At 37.9% G+C, this 25,030-nt stretch overlaps 1 protein-coding gene across 1 annotated transcript; it reads right to left on the minus strand.

Annotated features, from left to right (window-relative positions):
• Positions 1 to 4,085: 4,085 nt before the first annotated feature.
• On the minus strand, positions 4,086 to 24,953 carry LOC111503055 (opsin, ultraviolet-sensitive). The gene is made up of 6 exons (XM_074180663.1): positions 23,669 to 24,953; positions 20,249 to 20,449; positions 12,568 to 12,914; positions 11,648 to 11,820; positions 8,160 to 8,422; positions 4,086 to 4,528 (listed from the first exon to the last, which is right to left on the minus strand). Exons 1-6 carry the CDS (start codon positions 23,710 to 23,712, stop codon positions 4,420 to 4,422), a joined length of 1,137 nt encoding a protein of 378 aa, XP_074036764.1. The 5' UTR covers positions 23,713 to 24,953; the 3' UTR covers positions 4,086 to 4,419.
• Between the last annotated feature and the right edge of the window lie 77 nt (positions 24,954 to 25,030).

Below are 25,030 nucleotides of genomic sequence, written 5' to 3' on the forward strand. Positions count from 1 at the left end.
CATCTATATTTCTTAACTTGAGCATCAAACACGAGGAAAACATGTACGAAGTCTGTTCCCCCCATGCCCCCTTCCGGGTTGAGTGCCCTGAGTTAAAATCTTCTCTACACATCTAATGTGTGCAGAACATCCCATCTTGTTCATCCACCCCCGCTCCTCCGGAGCGGACCTCAACTTACTGATGGGCTCTTCAGCAAGATTTACATCTGACCTGCTCTTGATCAAAGGTCAGCCTCCAGGTGCTTTTACTTTCTGATCTGTTGAATTGTTTTATCATGACTTTCCTAACTGGGTCCCCAAAAACTAACCGCTGACGAGTGTCTTTTTTGTTAAGAAATTTTTATACTTAACGGAGCCGCCTGACAGCAACTCTCGGGGGTGGTCTTTGGTTCTGTTTCGTTGGCCTCCTATGTTTGTCCCTCTCTCGGAATCTGGGATCATCCCTGATTAGTGCGTTATGTAGGTCGCTTAGCCCCCAAGTATCTAGCTTCGCTGGTCTACGGAATCTCTTGTCCGTTGAAGATGACGTTTCCTTCCGGTGTACCATCCTCCGGGTGAACAGTATTGCCTGACTCTTGTCAGGGTTTATACTGATGTTCCACAGGTTAGCCCATTCCTCTAATCTATTGTTGCTGCAAGTATCTAGTGACGTGCGCTTGGCTTGTTGATCTTGCCAGAAGGTCTGTTCAAAAAATAAGGGGCGCAGCTCCATACGTGAGATCAATATTCCAAAGAAAGTCAGATCGAGCTTATAAAGCATCAGAAGTTGCTGGGGTGTGCACATATTTTTGATTTGGAATAGTGTTGCAAGCTTTTGAGAAGCCGCTTTTGCAATTCCAGCGACATGATTGTGCCAAAACATATTGATGCCCTTTTTAACCCCCAACAAACTTATCGAAGCGGAAAACGGAATTTTCTGTCCTGGCATTATTATATCCGTTTCGGAGACATTTATCTTCTTGGAGAAAACCGATGTCTGGGTTTTTGTGTCATTGAATTGAACCTGGTTTTTTTTGGAACCTTGGGAGCTGTCTGACTTGTCTTCGTCCATTTAGTCCAAGTCCAATCTCTACTCTAGAGTTACTAGTCAAACTTATTAATGACTCCTTTGCCAAGGGAACCTACCCACAATTCTTAAAAGCAAATGTTGTGATGTCCATTCACAAAGGGGTGACACCTCAGGTCCCTCAAACTTTCGGCCCATCTCGCTTATTCCAACCCTTGGTAAAATTATAGAAAAATTGGTAAAAATTAGGTTGATGAATTTCATATCTGCCAACAAAATCTTAAATCCTCAACAATTTGGCTTTCAATCTAAAAAGAGTACAGGGGATGCAATTTTCCATCTGCTAAAAAACTACTCTGAGTTGAACCTGAAAAAGAAATGCGCAGCAGTCTTCTGTGACTTGTCGAAAGCTTTCGATTGTGTGAACCACGAAATTCTGCTACGCAAACTCCAACACTCAACTGGATGGAATCATATCTGAGTCAAGGAACCCAAGTTGTGAGAACTAACACGCTATCAGATATTGTCTCTGTTAGACACGGAGTACCCCAAGGCTCGGTACTGGAGCCAGTATTGTTTTTGTTGTATTTTAATGATCTAGCTTATATTGATTCTGAGGGAACGCTCACAATTTTTGCAGATGATACAACCATCCTGTAGCATGACACCTCAAAACAAAATAGCACAAGATATTCTTAAAGTGAGAGAGTGGTGCAACTCCAATCTGCTATCCTTCAATATAGAAAAAACCAATCTTATATCATTCAATTGCAACTTGTCAGGCATTCCGATGGGTAATGATATTATATCAAACAAAAAACTAAATAAATTTCTTGGAATCAACCTGGGCAGCAACCTCTATTTCAATAACCATATTAATTTGCTGAGCAAAAAAATAGCTTCGGGATGTTATGCTTTACGAACGGTGTCAAATGAATTGGGTATTGTAACTGCAAAAATTGTGTACCACGCTGTGGTTGAATCGCATCTAAGATATGGCATATCTTAGATGCGATGTTGTTGCTTGCAGGGGCCCCTGCAAGCAACAACACTTCAATACAGTCTTCATTCTCCAAAAGCGTGCCATCCGATATCTGTGCAAAGTTGGGCCTAGAGAGTCTTATAAATCCTTGTTCAAGGAGCAAAAATTACTAACACTTTCTTCTTTATTCATACTCGAAACTGTGTGCCTAGTACATAAGAACAAATCATCTTAGGATGTTGTTATTGGTTTCACTTGCCAAAGCGACAAATTAAGACTGCCTATTCCATCATCAAATTCGATTAAAAACTCATTGATCTATAATGCAGCTAAAATAAATAACCATCTACCGACCAGTTTTAAAGATATCCAATCACCTTATCAGTTCAGGAAGTCTGTATAGCAAGTTCTCATTGACCAGGTGTTTTATAGTGTTCAAGAGTACTTTGATAAAGATATGGATGGAATTCTGAAATAAAATTATTCCCTGTTCAAGCACTGCTTGTGTTGATTTTAATAGCTCCTGCAATTTTGAAAACAGTGTCTGTTTATCTTATTTATTTATATATTTTATCTATTGACTTCCTTATTTACCTGTTAATGTCTGACTATTCGTTCATTTAGGATGTATATAAATATGTATGTGTGTGGTATTTATGTGCGTTTATATATGCATATTCATTTATTTATCTATAATTGTTTTAGCTGTGCACTAAAAATCGTAACCATATTTCAGTATGACACATACATTAAACCAATGTATATGTATAATGTATAGTTAATATAGTGAAACTCATTTATAGATGATTAGCTTTGTCAACGAGTTTATACTTTGGACAATAAAGCATATTTGATTTGATTTGATTTGAAGTCTCCAGAAGACACTGCAGCCTCTTGAGCTTATTCTCCCATCTTCTCATGACACCCATTCCATCAGTCTCGTTCCCTGTACTAGTTTGCACAGGTTCCGTGTTTGATGTTCCCCATATTCTTCTGGGCGTAATTTTGTACGTCCTGCCTCCTGTGATTCAGTGCCTCACATTCACATAAGATATGTAGAGCTGTTTCTATTCCTCCGTTGCATAATCAGCAGCTGAGGTCTCCATTGTACAACCCCATTTTATTCAGGTGTCCTCTAAGCGGACAATGACCGGTAAGTAACCCTGTGATTATTCTGAGTCGATCCCTACTATATTGAAGTAGTTCTTCGGTTCTTTTCTCGGAATGTTCCCTAATGAAGGTTTTACTGTGTTCGTTGCTAGGTACTTTTGTCCAGTACTCTGTGTGCTTCTTATCGGTCCATGTCCTAATCTGGTTTCGTACCAATGATTTTGGTACTCCCAGAGCTGGTTCAAGACCCATATATGAACTTGATGATCCGCGTCTAGCGCATTCATCAGCTTTATCATTAGCTGTGATTCCTTAATGCCCTGGCACCTACTACAAAGTTAATTTGTTACTGTTTGCAAGTTCATTCAGTTATTCATGGCATTTCCATACCAGTTTTGATGTCACCTTTGGGTTTGTCAGAGCCCCTAGTGCGCTCCTGCTGTCTGTTGAAATATTGATCCGCTCATTTCTTTGAGGTCTCAATTTAATAAGCCTTGCACACTGCAAGATACCATACAATTCCGCCTGAAAGACGAATGTGTATAGACCTAACGTATAGGTGTAGTTTAAATTTCTATCCGCTCGGTATATTCCAGCTCCCGTTCCATGTTTGGTCTTCGATCCATCTGTATACCAGGTGTTTTTTTCCAAACATGTTTTCGGGATGACTAATGGTCTTCCACTCTTCAGTTTGTGTTGAAGGTGTACTTCGGTGTTATGTGGTCCTTGCACATATTCAATGTGTGCACCTCCACTTGTTTCGAAATTTCTGTTCTGTCCGATCTTTTGTAGTTCGGTGAGTTTTCACGGTCAACAAGGCCAGACGCCTTGTTGATATTTGGCTGTTTCAAAATTCACCTGGCTAGACGCTGTCCAAAAGTAATTTTTAACATTGTGGGTGGTGCTTTTTCCAGAAAATCGACTATTGCGTGGGACGCAAATATCTGGAAGGGTGGCTAAATGTTTACACTGGCAAATAAAAAAAGCTCGAAATTCAAATTTTATTTTGCGTTGTGATCTATCTGAAATAATTCTATTCGAATGATAGGTGTTTAATCCATTATCATTGTCCTTAAACATTGCCAGGTCGTTTATAGCGAATCAGTTTTCAATAAATTGTACAATACTTGGAAAACTGTAATTTATGAAAACAGTTTCAATATGATCTGTTATTACTTCCTTTCAACTGATTACAATGACAAAAATATTGAGCCCTGCCGTTACAATATATTATTTTATTTTTCAATGTTTCTTCGGGAGTGCTGGAAAATTGTTTTTTTAAGGTATTGAATATCATTTCCTACATTTTCAGCGGATGGGTTTATGTTGTTGCTGTAGCAGGCGTTGACGAAGACGCTGTTTCCGTCGCAGTGGATTGTGTATCGTTTTCTTTGATGGCCAACCAGGGTAGTCGTTTTTGCAACTCAACCCTGAAAATACACCACGTAGATAAATTGTCATTTTATGCTGAGAGAAATAAAGTATAATCATGGCTGAGAATAAAAATAACGGGAACGCAGCCAAATAAGAGTAGAAAACTACACACATCGGAAAAGTCTAGGGATATTTTTATAACATACTAAATATCATAAAAATAAATGCATGAGGTCGTTTAATTTCGATTAAATTGGTACACTCGACTACCCTGTAGATTTCTATGGGTTGAACAAAGCCTGCAAAAACGGTAACTAATCTTTTATCAAGTTTTTTACAAACTGTAGGTTTTCGGCTAAAATGAATAATCTGAAAGTGTCGAGTTTGTACATTCTATGCAGTTCTTGCTCAGCAATTAAACTGGAAATATTGTGCTTTAACATGGAACGCCATCACTTACCATTGGCTGAGATGAATAGAGCTGTAGGGCTTCTTCGAAGTGGCATGCGACAAAATGATGTAGCTCTTCGTTTGGGGGTCTCCCAAAGTGTTATCAGTCGATTGTGGCGGCGTTTCCGTGAAACTGGCAGTCCAGCCGAACAACATCCAGGGCGAGGACGCGCTACAACTGCAGTTCAAGACCGATTTTTGGTCTTAACCGCAAGAAGACAACCGACAATCACAGCACCTGAGTTGGTTAACGTGTTGCAGCAGACGCACCAGGTAACCATTGGTCGTGATACTGTCAGAAATCGACTGCATGAAGCAGATCTCCACAACAGAAGGCCTCTTAGATGTCCACCTTTGTCGAGAGGCAATCGCGGTAGAAGATTAGAGTGGTGTCAAGAACATCAAAACTGGGATGCAAATGATTGGGCCACAGTTTTGTTTACAGACGAATCCAGATATGGATTTCATCCAGATTCTCGTCGAGTAAGACTGTGGAGACGACCTGGAAATAATGAACGTTTGAGACACGTCCAGGAAGTCCACACATACAGAGGTGGTACAGTAATGCTATGGGGCGAAATCATGATCCGCGGCAGAACCGATGTCGTTTTTCCAAATCGCGCCCTCACAGCTTGACAGTACCTCGACACCATTCTTCTACCTATCGTCCGTCCGTTTGCTGGTGCTGTTGGTGAAAACTTCCACCTAATGCACGATAATGCTCGTCCACATGTCGCGCGTCTAGTGACTGACTGGCTCACCAACGAAGGAGCTGAATCCCATCGAGCATGTGTGGGACATGCTTCAACGAAGAATTACTCCGCATATGGGGAACATTCACACAACGTTTCAATTGAGAGAGCTTTTAATCGCTGAATGGGCAAATGTACCTCAACAAGACATTGACAATCTCATTTTGTCGATTCACGATAGATGTAGGGCCGTAATAAACCAGCGTGGAGGCCATACTTTGTACTGATTCCAATTTTTTTTTTGTATTATGATTTTTTTTCGGGGTGCTAAAGAAGAGCCATATTTTTTTTTAGTTTTGCTTATATGCGCACTCAGTATTTTTGACCATTTAATAAATTTTGTTGTAAGTTACATTCGTTTAATAATCACCCGTCAACTTTTTTTTCCCTAAAGCGATCTAAAAAAAAATTATTGCCATTTTTAAAAATATCCCTAGACTTTTCCGATGTGTGTATTTTTACTTCCTGAGATCTCTCAGGAAATAAAAAGGGTTCAATAAAAGTAGTTCAAGGTGCTTTTGACTTTATTTTGGTCAATTTCGTGAACTTAATGTGTAAGATGATTAGACTGTTTTCGTTTTCCATCTATGTTTTAATTTGGCGTTTACATAATGAATGAATAGACGAGAGAACATCTACTACAAACAGGAGATTGAAAATATATGCCGTAAAAATACTGGGAGGGTTTAGAATCCAGAATAGGGGATATTCCCGTGTGTATAGGGGTGACCTCCAATGATTTTTGTTCTCGATCATCAACATGTTCAAAACATGTTTGCAATCGTTACATAGAACATTTTTCTTTATAAAATTCGATTTAATGGGGAATGTTCCTCAATTTGGGTTTCAATTCTTAAAGGGATTTGTTTCTAATTCACATATTGGCAACAGCGCCTATATCAACTTGAAATAATTTATACGTACCTAGATATTCCACCTTAAAAAAGGAAAAGTATCTTTATAAATCAAAAATTAAGGCAAAATATAAATTGTAGTTCAATACCACCTCCACAAGCCACATAAACAACAGTTGTTTTGTTATTTATCTATATAGAGGAAGATAGGTTAGGTGCACAATGTCACAGAATGTCTCGGAACTCGGAACATAAGTAAACTGAACAGCACGCCTCTGAAATATGTCATCTTTGTTTGTCCCATACAGGTAACAGATTCATTGTCCTTTATTAGCTATAATCGATGTTGCCAAACGGTGAAACAGAAACGAATCCCTTTAAATGTTGAATGCATTATTTCATTCCTCTTTTTTGAGTATTTACATAATTTTTTAAAGAAAAAGGTTGAAATGATAAGTTTAAAATGCGTTGTTTTAGAGCTCTTTTATGAAAACTGCTTGATTTTCGTCAGGAGGAACATTCTCCATTACTCAATACAGTTGTTTTCGAAGGCGATACAAATGACTATAGAGGTCATACGATAACCTCTTCATCGGCGCTGTTTTTTTTTCCTGCGAGCATTCTCTTGAAGTCTGAGAACAGGAAAAAGTCGCTGGAGGCGAAATCTGGAGAATACGGTGGATGCGAAAGCAGTTGAAAGCTCAATTAATGCAATTTTGCCATCGTTCTCATTGATTTGAGACACGTTACATTATCTTGATGGAACAGCACTTTTTACTGAGCTAGATTTAAATTCAAGTCATTAGACTAACCCAGCTTGCTGATGAATTTAACGCAAACTGCTCTAGACATATTGTTGATGAGATGGTTATTTTGGCACCATACAGTGAAGCTGCTAATTACAAGGGTTACGATCTCCGATATTACTATGATAATTGTATCGTCGGCATACATGCATGGCCTAACATGTTCAATGAAACGGGGCAAGCCATTATCATAAAGAAGGAAAAGAAGAGGTCCCAACAATCCTCCCTGCGGCGTACCGATTTCGGTCTGCCGTTCTTCTGTGTACGTCTTGTTTATTTTCACTTCAATTATTCTTTCAGTCATGTATGAATGAATCCAACTGTTGATGGGTACTCGTATGCCTATTTCACATAATTTATCTGACAATAATTTAGGATTTATGGTTTCGAATGCTCGAACATTTAAATGTTCATGAATATATTGTATCATTTCATCCGAGACAGTCTCGATCGAAAAATTCCTACGAAATCCATGTTGATGGGGGGGAGATGATATTTTCTATCGCATTTTCTATCACAAGACGCTTATTCTCCTGTAATTTCCTACATTAGTATTATCGCCTCTTTCGTGAACAGGAACAACCTTCAACAGTATTTTTTTTCGCCAAAAATCAATGTTTCATCAACACAAAAAAGTCCTTTTCATCCGTCTTCTTCTAACAAAACTTGCTTCACTCAAAATGTTTTATCCTACAAACTGTGCTGTGAAACTTGTACTCGCGTCTTTTTAAGGTTAGGGTTAACCAAAAATCGTATGGATTCGATTCAAGTAGCGCCATCTGTATGTTAGTCTATGTACTTTTCAGCCCCCCTATTTTGACTTACCTATAACGCGGGTGGCTGATGGCGTAGATGAACGGATCTATACATGCCACGAGTTTGCAAGTGCAAGCGGGGATCATAGAGACGGTCGGCGTCAAAAGAGACTGGTCTCCGAAAGCTCCAATGAGCGCCAAAACGGCGTAAGGCGTCCAAGAAGCAACAAACATGAAGCAAACTGTCAGTGCGGCTTTGGCTATTCTCAATTCCGCCGATTCGTTTTGTTGTTGTTGGTTGGCCCTCAAAGACTCCACATTCATTTTTTTAGCCTGAAATTAATTTGAGATAATCACCATTCACCATTCAATAACTCCGATTTTGTCTACATTATAGGCGAGTTTAATATTCCGGAAATAAGTGGTGCATCGTTCGGTTTCGAGACCTGCAGAGGTAAAGGTAAATATATTGATTACCTCATGAGCAACTATGATCTCTTTTCTGTAAATGATATAACAAATTCAAACCACGTCACTCTTGACCTCGTCCTAACAAATTTAGGCAGCACAAGTGTTACAAAGGCAACCTCAAGCCTATGTGATGGCATAGACGAGTATCACTCCCCTCTAGAAATTGATATTACTTTGATCGGTTCAGAATCTGTGACAAATAAAGAAAATATCCCAGAATATATTTATGATTTCCGGAGCGGTGCTTGCAAAGAAAGGAAATAAAGTACAATAATAAATTCACCCACTGGTATAGCGCTGAACTTAGGCAGAAAATAAAGGAAAAGGAAAAATACTTTAAAAAATCCAAACGTGCAACTCCAAAACATGATGAATACAGAAATAAATTTTGTGAACTTGGAGTAAAAGAGAAAACATTAATGGAACAATGTAAGCTCTCTCACATACAAACCATTGAAAACAAAATCAGTAAAAACTCTAAAGAATTTTGGAATTACATAAACAATAAAAAAATGATTACAAAATATCTAATAATTTCAGATATAAAGATGAAGTTATTTCTGATAACCAAGATATTCCTAATGCTTTTGCTGAATATTTTCCATCAGTTAATAGTAATGATTCTCCAGGTAGTACCAATCTCTCTCTAAAGATCAACCTGCGAGAATAACGTATATCATCAATTCTCGAACAAGATATATGTAAAGCAGTTAGATATTTGATACTCAAAACATCAACTGGAGTTGACGGTATTCCATTTTACTTTTACAAGGGTTATATGGAAAACTTAATAAGACCTCTGAACATAATCTTCAATAGCGTTGTTGAAAGTAGTGTGTTTCCAAAACAACTCAAAATGGGACGTATAATTCCTATCCATAAATCTGGCAATCAAAATCTCATAACAAACTATAGGCCGATAACAATACTCCCCTCATTATCAAAAATCTTAGAGGAGTCTTATATAACAGACTATACGCCCATGTTGAAGACATTATCTGCTGAGAACAGCACGGTTTTGTTAATAAAAAATCGACCGTAACAAATCTCATGGTGTTGAGCAATAACTTAGCACTCTCGACAAATACTGGAAAACAAGTTGATGTAATCTACACAGAGCTAGCGAAAGCATTCGACAAAGTGAACCATGGAGTTCTCAACGCCAAGTTAACGAAATTCTCAATGAATTAATCAATGGTAACATTAGTGAAGTCATATCTATCAGATAGAGATCAATTTGTTGCTTTCAATAGAAAAAGGTCGACACAATTCAGACCAACCTCTGACGTTCCTCAGGGATCAATTCTAGGCCCACTTTTATTTATAATGTTCATTAACAATATAGGTGATTATCTAAGACATTTCATTTCAAATTTCTGCTCTATGCAGATGATCTCAAACTATACCAAACCATCAACGATGAAAAAGACAGTGAAAACCTTCAGAAAGACTTAGATTCTATCACTATCTTTTGTGAGACAAACAACTTGATGCTGAATGAGAATAAATGCAAAGTTATGTCTTTTTCACGGAAAAATGTTATTGTTCCAACGGAATATTCAGTAAATGGCACCAAACTGGGAAAACTTGCTCAAATCAAAGATCTAGGAGTCATATTCAATAGTAACTTTAATTTCAGAAATCACATAGAATATATTGTACGTGATGCAAACAGAAAGCTTGGTTTTGTGTTAAGAAACGCCAGGGATTTCAAATGGGAACTAGGAATTCTTCTATTCAATGCCTTTGTCAGATCAAAGCTTGAATTTGCCTCAACAATCTGGAATCCGCAAACAACATTTCATTCAGAGATGATAGAAAAGATACAGATGAAATTTCTTAGGTACACCTACTTAAAAAAAATAAAGAGTCTCCCTCTATGATCTCCTATAGGACTCAACTAGAACATTTTGACATGCCAACCCTGTCGTATCGTCGAGGCTTGAATGATGTACTATTTATATTCAACCTATTTAATCAGATAATAAATGTACCTGAACTCCTCCGTGTGATCAATCTTGATATTCCTAGTGCTAGTCTAAGAAATCGCAATAGGGTTTTCTATGTAGACACCCGATCAGAGTCTCCACTCAATCGCTGCCTTAGGCAAGTGAATGATCTAGTCGTAAGTCATCAAAGTCTTGATTTTTTTTGCTGTGATGAATTAGAAATAAGACAGTCGTTTTGAAAAAAAATGTGCCATATATACCTGTTTTTATTAACGTTTCTCTTGTACGTAAGTTTAAGTGTTTATTTACTCTGTGTATTTTAAAAACCATATATTTTATGTACCATGACATTGACTGTATACTTGTAATCGGGTGTAAACCTGTTTGGAATGCAGTTTAAATAAAATTTATTTATCTATCTATCTATTATTATTATGAATTGTGCCTCTTACTAAAACATGGAACAGATATTGAACAATGCTTGAAAACGTCAAAGTTGTATTTATGTATATAACTCTGCAAGCATTTCATTCTTTCTTATTAGTCAGAGTCATAGTAAACAAATCTAAAGAAATGAACTTCAAACGTTGAATGGACTAATGCCTATTAGAAAACAACTACTCCCCTTTCTAACACCTCGAAGGGCGTTGGATTATAACCAACAGGCGTCAGTGCAGGAATCTTCACATAAAATTTCCTGCATATGCAATTGGCAATACAACTGAAAGAGCCGACCTTCAATTTTGGAACGGGCACACTTGCAGATCGGTTTCGGGCTCATTAGCCACTCATCAGTGCAAGATAGTGGCCATCATCGATATAAAGTCAATGATATTTCATAATTGAAAATCGGAATTCTTCCAGAGTATTTCAGTTGTATTGACAATTACATATGCAGGAAATTTTCTGTAAATATTCCTGCACTGACACCTTATGGATATAATCCAACGCCCTTCGTGGTATTAGCCACCATTACTAACCTAACCTAACCTAACCTAACCTTCAAATTATAAGAGGTCGCCGGATTTTGCTTTATATACCCCTACCAATGGGTATTTTGGTTATTTCCTATCAACTTAAAGACAAAGTTTAATCTACTATTTAGTCTACAGGTTCATATTCTAATATCACTCCGTACCTGTTCTCTCAGTGCCTTTTCGTGGCTAAAAACCTTGCTGACGATTTGACTGTAGAAGTATATGATCATGCTCATGGGTAGGACGTACGAAAAAGTGAATATCGACGCAACAAATAGGCGGATGTCGAATGTTCTTGTCAAGTAGTCGAACGTACAAGTCGTCAGAAATCCCTCTGGAAAGAAAAAAATACCATTAGCCTGATTATTATGAATAACACGAAAAGGAGAGGTCCCAAAATCGAGCCCTGCGGAACTCCCGAAGTAGCGGTGAATTTGAAAGAAGATACGTTGTTAAACTGTACGAAGTGTATTCTGTTGGATAGATAGCAGTGAAAGAAATCAAGTGTGTTGTTTGTGAAACCGAATGCTTTTGATTTCAGGATGAAAACCTCGTGGTTAACTCTGTCGAATGCCTTGGCCAGGTCAGTGTATATAACGTCTATTTGATAGCCATTTTTTATTCCATCCGTAACAAAGTTACTAAATGCGCATGAATTGGTAATGGTAGATTTATTACGAATAAAGCCGTGCTGTTGGTCGATTATTACTGAGTCTACGTGATTGTATACTCGATTATATATTACCCGTTCAATTATCTTCGACAAAGCTGGTAAGACTGTTATAGGTCTGTAGTTTCTTACATTGTTCTTATTGCCGTTTTTGTGTTTGGGAGTAACTTTTCAAGCCGCGAGGCCGGACGATCGATTTTCACTTCCTATAGTCCAACCCATGCTAGGAATCCCATGTTAAAAGGTAAGACCTCGTTAGTCCTTAGCTCGCACAAGTTTCGACTTTTGACAGCCGATACTTGCGCGAATGCTGGTTAACGGAAAAACAGATTTTGACAGAATCATGTACAGATTCAAGATAAGTCATCTCAAAAATGACAACTCATTTTGGACCTAACCTAACCAACTTACCTGGCACATATCGGCCCCAAATCTCGAACGCCGGCAACACCATCCACGGCGTGGTGTAGATCCATACGAAGGCGATCATCACCATGGCCTTGGTCCTGGTGATCTTCCCGTCGAAGGGCCTCGTTATGGTCGTGTACCTGTCGTAGGCTATGCAGGCATTCGTGGCGCCAGCTCCGATCCCAGAAAGCGTCCCCATCACACCGAATATCCTACATCCGCTGTACCCCGTGGCGAAACCGTGGTAGAACGAGTTGTAGATCACGATGGGGGACTTCAGCATCATGATGAAGTCGCAGAAGGCTAGGTTCACCACAAACATGTTGGAAGCAGTGCGGAGAGACTTTGCACTGGAAATGATTAGTTAGTAATAGAAACTAAAATGTGACTTTTCAAGAACATATTTATTTTATTTGATGAATAGCGTGTTTCTGGATGTCTGAATGAACTAATTGTTAGACGATCGGAAGAACACTGAGCAAGCATTAGAGTGACATTCTCGAATTCCTGCTCTCTCATGGCCGCAGACCATGCAAAGAAGGGGATTCAAACTCCTGATGACTTTATAGGCTCCTTGAGGTACCATTCTATCATGTAGACACTCCAAACTTGAAAGACCACGACCTCCCTGTTGTCGAGAAAAGTATAACTGCGGAACTAACGATTTGAGCTCCTCACGAGTCCACTTCACTATTTCACGCGAGTAGAGTAAGATTAGAAAGGTGGGCAAATTCGTAGCAGCAACTTTGTGCTTTTCCGACAGTTGCGATGACTAGATCTATCACAATTTTGGTTATACGTGCCGCGGAGAAAGTTCTTCACTGCTGTTATAGTCTATCCATTCCCAATTGGAACGGCAATAAAAATAAGAGTACAGTCATAAACATTTCTTGCCTGTGGCCCCTAGTCGCCCAGATATTCAGTAAACGTGCTATCAAATGTAGTTGAGGAATAAAGGCTCGGCTAGCTGGACTGGCTGAAAACTAATTTTTTGTCCGTTTCACAATATTTCTTTATCAGTGCCGTGTGTTCGTGGGGTTAGGTGAGGTAGTGAGTGGTTTTGCAAACCGATTTTTCAAAAATTCTAGAGATCAATTACCCTAACACCAAACTGATATTTTTGAACTCGACGCGCGTTTCGCTAACAAGGTTAGCAACTTCAGGAGAAGCAAATTGATACTGAATCTAAAGACAAGGGTTAGCTGTTTATATACCTAGTTTTTTGGTCCGATGTGGACATTGTTAAATGATGATTATCCTAATTGATTTTTCGGTAATTAACTAGTGGAACCACTACCTGCAAATTAATTTGTCCGCTTTTTAATCTATTGTTGTTGTGGAACCACTACCTGCAAATTAATTTGTCAATAATAGATTAAAAAGCGGACAAATTAATTTGCAGGTAGTGGTTCCACTAGTTAATTACCGAAAGCTAACCCTTGTCTTTAGATTCAGTATCAATTTGCTTCTCCTGAAGATGCTAACCTTGTTAGCGAAACGCGCGTCGAGTGCAAAAGTATCAGTTTGGTGTTAGGGTAATTGATCTCTAGAAAAAGTTTTTCAACTTTCACACCAAAGGTTCCAATCTCATCGTTCAAAACCGATTTTTGTGAAAATCTTAGTGTTTTTGGGTACTTTCATCAATATGGCTTTCTGGAGACCTTTTGAAACAAATGATAACATTACGTGTGAGGAATCTGTGTCAATCGACAGGGATCCTGAATTTGAAAATAAGGACTTACATGTTCAAATTCAGCGAGTAATTTTAAATATTCATGAATGCTTGAAGAAGGAAACCTGCCACACTTCACAGAATGCTATCGTGAATAGAATATGCGAGTTAACGAAACTATCTCGTTCGACAGTTCTTCGAGTCTTTAAAATAGGGGATGTCATTGACCATGCAATGAAACGAAAACAAAGGAATACAAAATTCGCAAACGTTGATGGTGCTACAAAAGATGTGATTCGGCGAACAATTTATGGTATATACCAAAAAAATTAAGTACCAACCTTGGAAATGATTTGATATAAATAGCTCGACTATCCCGATTACAATTACAAATCTTTAGAAACTCTACGAGGTGTCTTATTGTCTTGTGATTTCAAATATAAAAAATTGAACAATCGGATGGTCATAATGGAATCGACACGCATTGTTCAATTCCGACAAGAATATTTGAGGCGAATGAAAAGCTACCGAGAATCCACCAGACATAATATAATCCACCTCGACGAAACTTGGTTTGACACCCATGATGTCAAATATGGCTGGGTAGACGAAACCAAGTATTGTGCTTTGAACACACCTTCTTCAAGGGGAAAACGTGTTATAATTTTGCATGCCGGGAATGGAAGTGGTTTCGCACCTAACGCTTTGCTTCTGTCGGCCAAAAATATAAAAGATTCGTCTGCTGATTACCACGAAGATATGACTCCGTCTTTATTCGAAACCTGGTTCAGTGAGCAGCTTCTCCCAAATATTCCTCCAAACTCGGATATTGTTATGGATAACACTTCGTATCATTCTCGGTTATTGACTACAATACCAAACAATAACATAAAAAAAGCAGATATTGTTGATTTCATGCGAAATCATGACATGGAAATACCCGAAAAGATTCCAACGAAAAAGGTATCACTGGCGACCATAAAACAACGTAATTTCAAAAAAGAGTATATTATTGATTCGATGTGTGAAACACGTGGTCATATTCTCTTACGTTTGCCTCCATACTATTGTGTGTTCAATCCAATTGAAATGGTTTGGGCCACAATGAAAGAGAGCTTGCGGAAATGTAATCAGTCACCGACTTTGAATGCTGTAGTGCTTGACAATATAAGGCGAGTGGTGAATGAAGTAGGTAATAGTGATGTGTGGAAGAACTGTGTGGCCCACGTCATAAAAGAAGATAACAAATATGTGTAAAGTTCCATAAATCCGATCGTTATTCAACCTGATGATGATTCCACCTCATCCGAATATAGCGAAGAAGAATTTTGATTTTTCTAGCAATTTTGTTGGCCTCTATCATTTTTTAAATATATGTTTGACGAGAATTCGGTGTGATTATTTGTGTTTTCATTGTATTTTATAATTTTCGACTCGGAAATCAACTACCTTAAATTTCGAAGTTTTTCATAATTACCCATGGTGGAAAAATTCAGTTGAGATAACTTTTTGGGGTGCACAATTGCTATGATTGTAAGAATAAGTAACTGAAAAACTACCACTGAAAAATAATATGCCGACGCCTATGTCGAGGCGGGAATTCCTTCTCTGTGCTGTTCCAATTGGTATTGGAAATACTATACCTCTTGTGAGCGGAGTTGTTCCACCCCAAGGTAAGATACATCTCTCCTGCATCCAGATGGTGCAGGATGTTTCCACCTACGAGCTGCACATCGTCGTCTTCAGAGATGGACCGTTGCACATTTGTCTGTCCAGAAGTTCATGCCGATATCATGCATGTACTTTTTTACCACCCTCAAAGACTGAGGGAGAACCTTTTCTCCAGAGGCATCAAAGTTTGAGGTCATTCATATTCAACAGCCAGTTATTGTGGCTTCAGGGGCCCAATCCTTTGGAGCCCCCTGCGTGTTCTGATTGCCTTTAGTGGTGTTCTGACTCGCATGATGCGAGTCTCCTTCCGAGCCGCTTCAACGGGTTGTAGAACTGTTACTTCCACCACTTTGCCAGCTGGCTAGAGAGAAGCTATAAATCCCTGCCTTCAGGGCTATCCCTTAGCTCATGCGTCCACTCAAAGCGTCCGGTGGCATTGCGTACGTTGTCTGATGGCAAATCCTTCTTAAAGGCCCCACCTCCTAGACTTTGCCTCTAGACCGAGGGGGTTGGTTGTGGGGGCCTCTTTCTTGTTATCCTGAACAAAGTTTTGGTCTATCGGGTGGTTAGCCCAATAAACCCATGGCTGACATCGGAGGAAGAGATGAGTTCTTCCTGGTGAGTGTGCCTGGGTTGCCATTTGCTTGTGTGAGTGATGGCGCAACCCACTGAAGGCCTAAGATATTGGACGGCCGTCCTTGTTCATTTATTATTATTATCATTAAGTGTCTGTACGTACTATTTGAATCCCTGCCGTCAGGGATTTATAGCTCCCGTTACCACCTTAGATTGAGGTGAGCACTTCTGTCCAGCCTCGGGATTGGTTTTTGTTTTTGTGTTTGTTTTATTCATGTGTGTGACGAGGATTGTGTGGTGTTAGGGTGGATACAAATGATACGTCGTTAGCGTTTTCTCCTCAAGACTCAGGTACATCTTGTTGTATATAATGCCTTGCCTCGTTGTTACTTTATTAGACCTCAGGGAGTGGTCGACCGTTATAATGCCTATTACTCATGGAAACAAAATGAATAGAATAGAATAGAAGTTTATTCATCACTAAAGTTCACATGTACAACATAAAAAAGTGTAAATACATGAGACTTATTGGACTAGTCACAAAGAGAGCTTAAAAGTAATTAAAATTTGTAAGATTATACATATACATTTTTGATAAGTAAAATATTAAAATATACAATGAACATCAACAATTTAAAAATTCTTGAAGAGAGTAGAACACCTTGTTTTTTAAGAATTCATTCAACCAACATTTTAGTTCATTCCTACTCATTAAACTTAACTCAGGATGAATAGCCATGAGTTTGTTATAACATTTAATACCTTGATATTCATGGGAGTTTTGACCAACTCCTAATCGTGAGTATGGCTGGTATAATCTTTCACTGTTTCTTGTACAGTAATTATGTATATCTTTTTTTTTCCTCAAATAATTTTCATCTTTTTTAACGTATAATATGATCTGCAGCACATAAAGTGAGGGGACTGTGAGAATTCCTAGTTGATTGAACCATTTTCTACATGATGTTTTGGAGTGCACTCCTGCCATACATCTGATAATTCTTTTTTGCATAACAAAAACTCTACTCATATGTACAGAGTTACCCCAAAACATTATTCCATATATTGTCGATTGCACTATTCCAAAATAAGCCAGTTTAAGGGTTTCCAGAGATATTGTACCTTTCAATTGCCTGATGATGAAGCAACTTGTGCTTAATTTATTTGTTAGATCATTAATATGAGGATCCCATGTCATTTTTTGATCTACTTTGATACCTAGAAATTTGATGTAATTCACCTGTTCTATTGTTTGATGATTAACTCTTATTAGAGGACTGAAATCATAATTTATATTTTTTGTTGTAAACACCATAAAAAATGTCTTGGACAAATTCACTAGCAATCCGTTGAACACACACCACTCATGAAAATCATTAGCACAAATATTTGCCTAAATTACAGTATCCTGTAATTTATTCTCAGAAATCAGAATATTAGTATCATCAGCATACATAATGATTTTTTTTTGGCTCAGAGCATGAATAAACCATATCATTTATAAAAATTGTGAAGAGAACTGGCCCCAATATAGACCCCTGAGGGACACCAATGTTCACAATATTTTATTTAGATTTTTTACCGTTTATCACCACTATTTGTTGTCTGTCATGGAGATATGAAGCAATCCAATCACTTGTAACTCCTCGTATGCCAATTCGGTGTAATTTTTCCAAGAGTAGTTGGTGATCAACTGTATCAAACGCTCTACTTAGGTCAAAATAAAGAGCAATGGGATTTTGTTTATTATCAAGGCAGCTATAGACGGTAGTATTGAGATCAGATATGGCGCTATTTGTTGATTTGTTCCTTCTAAATCCATTCTGACAATCAAATAATAAGTTATGTTGATTCAAAAATTTATTGAGACGTTCATTATATGCCATATCAAAAATTTTGGCTAGTTGGCTCTGTAAGCAGACATTTCGGTAATTATCTACTATCTCTCTAGATCCTTTGTTTTTGAAAATTGGTATAGATTTAGAGACCTTTAGAATCAATGGGTACTGTCCTGATAAAAAAGATTCATTGATTATGTGAGCTAAAGGCAAACCTATCGTTTCCTTGACAAACTTTACAGCTTTTCCACATATATCATCTATCCCAGAAGCATGTTTACTTGTTGTTTTAGTTATATATTCTTCAATCTCCTGAGGAGTGGTTGGACAAAGGAAAAAGCTATGTTCATTGAAAGGACCTAATTTTAATTTATCAGGCTCCGGCCTTGTACATTTTACATTCATAAAATTTGCTTTTCAACATCAATGTTAGAAAAAATTACATCAATAGAAGTGAGACTTCGATTGGTAATACGAGTAGCAAGTTTGATATGATTTACCATTCCAAATTCATTGAGAATATTGTTTATCTCTCTAACAAACAAAGTGTCTTTCAAAAAATTTATATTGATATCTCCGCATATTATCAGATAGTCTTTGTCAGTATATATACTACAGATCAGTTCATATAATTTATCACAAAATATTTTAATATCACTATCAGGTGTACGATAAATATTTACTACAAACATTTTAGGTCTGCCTTTGGTACATTCTGTACATATTATAGTGGCTTCAAAATGCTTTTCTACATTGCCATGGAAGTTTATTGGCTTTGATATTGTAACTAGATGGTTCTTCACAAAAACAGCAGTGCCACCATGATTGCGATCATTACGACAAAAACTATTTACTAAATGAAAATTATTCAATTTGAAATATTCTAATTGTTGGTATTTTAGCCAGTGCTCTGTAACGCAGCAAATGTCTGTATTGTATTGATCCAAGATGATTTCAAGATCAGTAGCCTTACCAGCTATTCCTCGAACATTACAATGCATTATATTTATCTTTCCATTGTCATTTGCTCCTTTTATCTCTCCATAGTTTTGATTTTTCAGCAGGACTTGCGTTTGATCTGGTATCACTATTGATTTACCGCCTCTCTGAGAGTCGTAATTTATAAAAAAGATATAGGACAAGAAGTGCCACTAGATGGATTTCCCCTGTGTTGTGAATTATCAGGTAGAAGGTGTCGTCCACGATTGAAATTAAAGCGACTAAATAATATTTTTTCTGGCCAAAAACTGGGCTCATAGAGTTGTTTCTTAAATTGTGGCTCCACTCCTACTATAAATGCTTGGCCATCATCACGGGTACTTCTAGTTGCTAATTTTGTGACATGAATGCTTTTAGAATTTATACGCGCTTCAATAAAGCTCACTATATGGTAAATAATAATAAAACTAAAACAAACAAAAATAAAACAGAAACTGCAACACAATGAAAAAGAAGGCTTGAACGCAGAGGAAATATGTTATTGAGGAGTAAGATTGCAACAAATTGTACTGAGGCTTTGTTTTGGTTGGTTTCTGACACTAAATGAATCAAACAGAATGAGAAAAATTGAGTAATAAAATTAGAAACTAAAAACTTGAAAATAAATTGAGTGGAATTTTTATATTAAACGGTTTTATTGGGGGAAAAAATAATGATGTAGATAATGTACTAAAGACTAGAAAATAATTCGAAAGGTCCTAGGTAGCAGTCATCACACCACTCTCCTCAGCAATCTACGGTATTGATTAGATGAAAAATAATAAAATCTGATCAATACCGTAGTATGCTGAGAGTAGTATGATGACTGCTACCTAGGACCTTACGAATCATTTTTTATATTTTAGTAGATTATCTACATAATTTTTCGCAACTAAACTGTTTGGTATATTTTTTTTTAATTATATTTTGTATTTCTCAATGTACTTACGAAGAAAAAATCCACAATACCAATCCGTTCCCAATGATGGCAGCCAAGAAGAAAAACACATACACCATTCCCAGAAGAAGATGCAGAGATTTGTCTACTTCTGGATAGAGCAGCCAATGCTCTGGCACGTGTACCAGCTCCTCCGGGGGGATGTCCCATCCAAGAAGGTGTCCCGGACGACCGTCCACATTGTCCATCAGCCTACAAGAAAAGAGAAACAACAAAGGAAAAATTAGTGACGAACTGAACCGAATGAGAGAATCGGGAAAGCTGAAAACAAACAGACTTATTTTTGCAGAATGAAAAATATTCCATTCTGATCAAATATTTATGGTTGTCTCATGTATAAAGTCTATCTAAATCCAAGATAGAGTAAAACAAAACAAAACCGAAGCGTGATGTTCACGTGATCGCCCAGTGTCAGATGGAAAGGGCAGCGTTCATTGGTGAATTCGCCTTCTTGGTACGAGTTCGGTACCAGCACAGGGTTGTAATCAGTCGTTTGCGTGTTTGTGTGGCGTGCGTTATAGTATATTGTTTGAAATTGTTTTCCAAGATGTCCAGTACAGACACTGCTGATTACACTGTGAGCTATCCTCTGAGTCCAGCCAGGAAACGATCCAAAAAAAGACATTTGAGTGTTGAGATGAAGGAAGTGATTTTAAATGTGTTCAAGAAAGAGATGGAAGAAATTGAGACATCGACTGTCGACGAAGTCGTATCGAAAGTTTCCGATAAAATTGGAGTGTGTTGCGCTTCGATTTACAATGTTTTACGGGAATATAAACAAAATCATACATTTTCCAAACCGAATACAAATCAGAATCGTCAAACCATTATAAAATCAATAGATGATGCTGATAAACATGCAATCAGGAGGAAAGTGCATGAGTACTTTTTCAGAAATGAAATACCCACGATAAACAAAGTACTCACAGAAATAAATGAAGATGTTTTATTGCCAAGTTTTAAGCGGTCAACATTCCATAAAGTATTGACACATTTGAATTTTGTATGGAAAAAACGAGGGCGCAATAGTTTATTATTGGATAGGGAGGAAATTGTGTTATGGAGGAGAGAGTATTTGACCAGAATTAAATATTATAGGGAACAACAGAGAACAATTTATTATATGGATGAAACCTGGGTTAATGTTGGTCATACTACCCCTAAAGTATGAGTCGATGAAACTGTGACCTCATCTAGGAGGGCCTTTCTAGATGGACTATCCACCGAATTAACAAATCCATCAGGTAAACTTATATTTATATTAAGATCTGCCTCAATCTCAATATATAAAAAGTAACCCTCGTATTTGTTTCATTTACTTACATACCTCTTCATAATTTCAGGTAAAGGAAAACGACTTATTATTTGTCACATCGGCAATGAGAATGGGTTTGTTGCTGAAGGGCTGTGGTCTTTCGAGTCGAAGAAAACTGGAGATTATCACGAAGAAATGAACGGTGAATCTTTCGAACAGTGGTTTTCCAAAGTTCTACCCCATCTGAAGGATAATGCTGTGATTGTAATGGACAATGCACCTTATCATTCGCGACGGTTAGAGAAGATTCCGACAACGTCTTCAAAGAAGGATGAAATCCAAAATTGGCTGCGATCAGAGAATATTAGCTTTGAAGACTCAATGCTAAGAGTACAGCTACTAATAATTGTCAAGGAGCGCAAGCTTGAATACCAAAAATATATAGTCGATGAGATGGCAGCAGGCCAAAACAAAATAGTCCTTCGCCTGCCTCCATACCACTGCGAGCTCAATCCCATCAAGTTAATATGGGCAGATGTAAAGAATTTTGTAGCTCAGCATAATACCACGTTCAAATTTGCAGATCTCAAAGTACTTTTTGATGAGGCTTTGAAAAGAGTCACAGCGGAGAAATGTGTTCGGCATGTGATATCGGAAGTCGAGACAAAGATGTGGAAGCTTGATAACATAATAGAGGCACAAATCGAGCCACTGATAATTCAGATTGGTGAGGATGACACTACTGATGAAGAGACAAATTCATCCAGTTGAATAATTTTGATTAATATTCCTTTTGATTTTACATAAAATAAAAATCATCAACAAAGAAATAATTACGTCTCTTTTCATATAATGCTTGAGTGCGCTGTGAAAAATCCAATGAAAATCTTTTTATATTACACATATTATCTGCATTTTTCCCGTTAAACTGCAAAACTTGTGCATTTCAATCGTTATTATGAAAAAGTTTTCCTAAGTATGATATAGCATTTGCGATCAACAAGATGTTGGTTCTGAATACGACCCTGGCCAATTCTTGGGATTTTCAATATCACGTGCGTAGAGCATGTCAATGTTCACATCCACTCTATCTTGGATTTGAATTTGATTTAGAATCAGAAAACTGACATGTATTTCTCTTAATAATATTCTTGGTCCACTTAAGATACCTACTGTGAAGTAAATGTGTTACTTAAAGACAAGCAAAAAAAGTAGGCATTCTTATTAGTCAGCGTGCTATGCTTAAAGATTGGCAGTAAACAAATCTAAAGAAATAAACTTTAAACGTTCAAGCCAGTCTCGAATATACCTACACAGTAGGTCGAATGGACTGACTCCTATCAGAAAACAACTACTCCCCTGGCTAATACCACGAACGGCGTTGGATTATATCCGACAGGCGTCAGTGCAGGAACCTACACAGAAAATGTCCTGACGTTTGTTGGATATAATCCAACGCTCTTCGTGGTATTAGCCAGGGGAGTAGCTGTTTTCTGATAGGCGTCAGTCCATTCAACCTACTGTGTAGGTAGATTCGAGACTGGTTCATTTATTTAGAAAAGTAGGCATTCTAAAATTCTAATCTGCATCTTACCACCAACACAAGGAATTATGATCATTCATCGAGACCGTTGAACGATATTTCTCTCAAAAAAACTAAGACCGATATTGCAAAAAATAAAATTTTCACTTTGTGGTAAATAATTACTTAAATTTTTTCAACCTTATATCTTCTTCAAATGATTTATTTAATCAGAATTCTTATAAATTGCACTTGTTCAACTTGTCTTTAGAGAAGTCGTATATCGAAAAATTATAACTTTTAAAAAAAATCTCTGTTTAAAATCTGTTAACCAGCTGTCGCATCCCTACGAACGACAACCCTCAGAAGTTGCCAAAACTTGTGCGAGCTAAGGATCAACGGGGTCTTACCTTTTAACGTGTGATTCCTAATACGGGTTGGACGATAGCAAGTAAAAATCGATCGTTCAGACTAGTGCTTGAACCACCGAGCAACACGGCAGTCAATTCGAGTGAGTGAACAAAGCACCCACGTCGAACCGCCTGGCAATAGACCCTAATAATAATACTTTAATGATAATGATTTTTCTTAATTTACACTGGCGGAGTTCAATATATAAAAATTCTCAACTTACCTAGCTTGTGGCTCTATAGGACTGGTCCAGTTGAGAAATCCCATCGTGTAAGGATCACATGAGATTTAAATCAAACTGACGGATTTAGCCATTTCACCTCTGAATTTATTATAACTGTAATTAAATCAAAATAAGTGACCCAAATCCTCGTGATCCCATTAAATCTTGTTCTATATCAAATCACATTAATCTGCTTGATTGGTTGAATTCCAAAATCGATATACCAATACAGGGGTTTGCAAAAACTATTCAACTTTAAAAAAACATTTTGAAGCAGGAGACGATATACTTCATCAGGTTTTTTCAACAGTTTTTTGTCAGTTTTTATGGGCCTACTTCAAACTGTAATATATCAGTCGATACTCATTCAATTTGATCGACTAAGTCGATTAATTTTGTCAGTATTGAAATTGGATGTTCGGGATTCGATGAAGTCGACGAAGGCCGTTTCTGCCTGATCCTGATTAACGATGGTTCTACCGGTGAGAAAGTTATCGAAGTGCATGAGGAGATGGTAGTCGGTTGGCCAGAGGTCTGGAGAGTATGGTGGGCGAGATAGAACCTCGACGCTCAATTGGACGCTGATTTGTGAAACGTGCGGACGGGCGTTGTCGTGGAGCAGAATCGAAACTCTTTTGTTGGCCAGTGCTGGCTGCTGCAATTTTTGGTACGTTTCGTCGATTTCCCCACAATAGGACTCGGCTAGGATGGTTTGGCCCAGTTGTAGAAAGTTATAGTGAATCACATCAGCCACTGACCACCAAACAGTAATGGTGGTCTTTTTTGGCGGGTTTTCGCCTTTGGGAAGTGCCTGGGAGGCTCATCGCTGTCCAACCACTGTCCTGAACGCTCCTGTTGTCGTAGAGGATCCACTTTTCATCACACATGACGATCCGAACTGAAAAAGGGCCGTTATGGTTGCGCAAAAGCAAATAAGAGTATATCGCTAAAAATTACAATTCCTATCGATCGTTCAAATCGTGGCGCACTCACGTTTCAAGCTTTTTGACCTTCCCAGTACGTTTTGAACCACAGGTTAGGTTAGCTCCATCCCCGCAAGGGTTAATGCGGCTTACACCAATTTACACTAGACCAAATGAACCCAGCTTCTTAACGAAGCCGTTTTTGATTGAAATACAGTCGCATAGGTTCTAGGCAGTAGCTGATGTCTGGTTCTTCCGCCATCCCACGCACCGTTTGTGATAGGTCAGTCTCCACCAAGGTACTTAAATCCTCGTCCCGGATTACGTAGGTTGACCACTTTGGCCACTAATTTTCGTTGCGTTGGAGATTTTTGAGCCATAGCCCATGTGCTTGTGGGCGATTCACCGACAAAACATCATTTGTTTTAATATCGATAGA

This window comes from Leptinotarsa decemlineata, unplaced genomic scaffold (assembly GCF_025532065.1).
Source record: "Leptinotarsa decemlineata unplaced genomic scaffold, Ldec_3_MD MMD2_P_RNA_scaffold_2, whole genome shotgun sequence".
NCBI classification, from domain to species: Eukaryota; Metazoa; Arthropoda; class Insecta; order Coleoptera; family Chrysomelidae; genus Leptinotarsa; species Leptinotarsa decemlineata.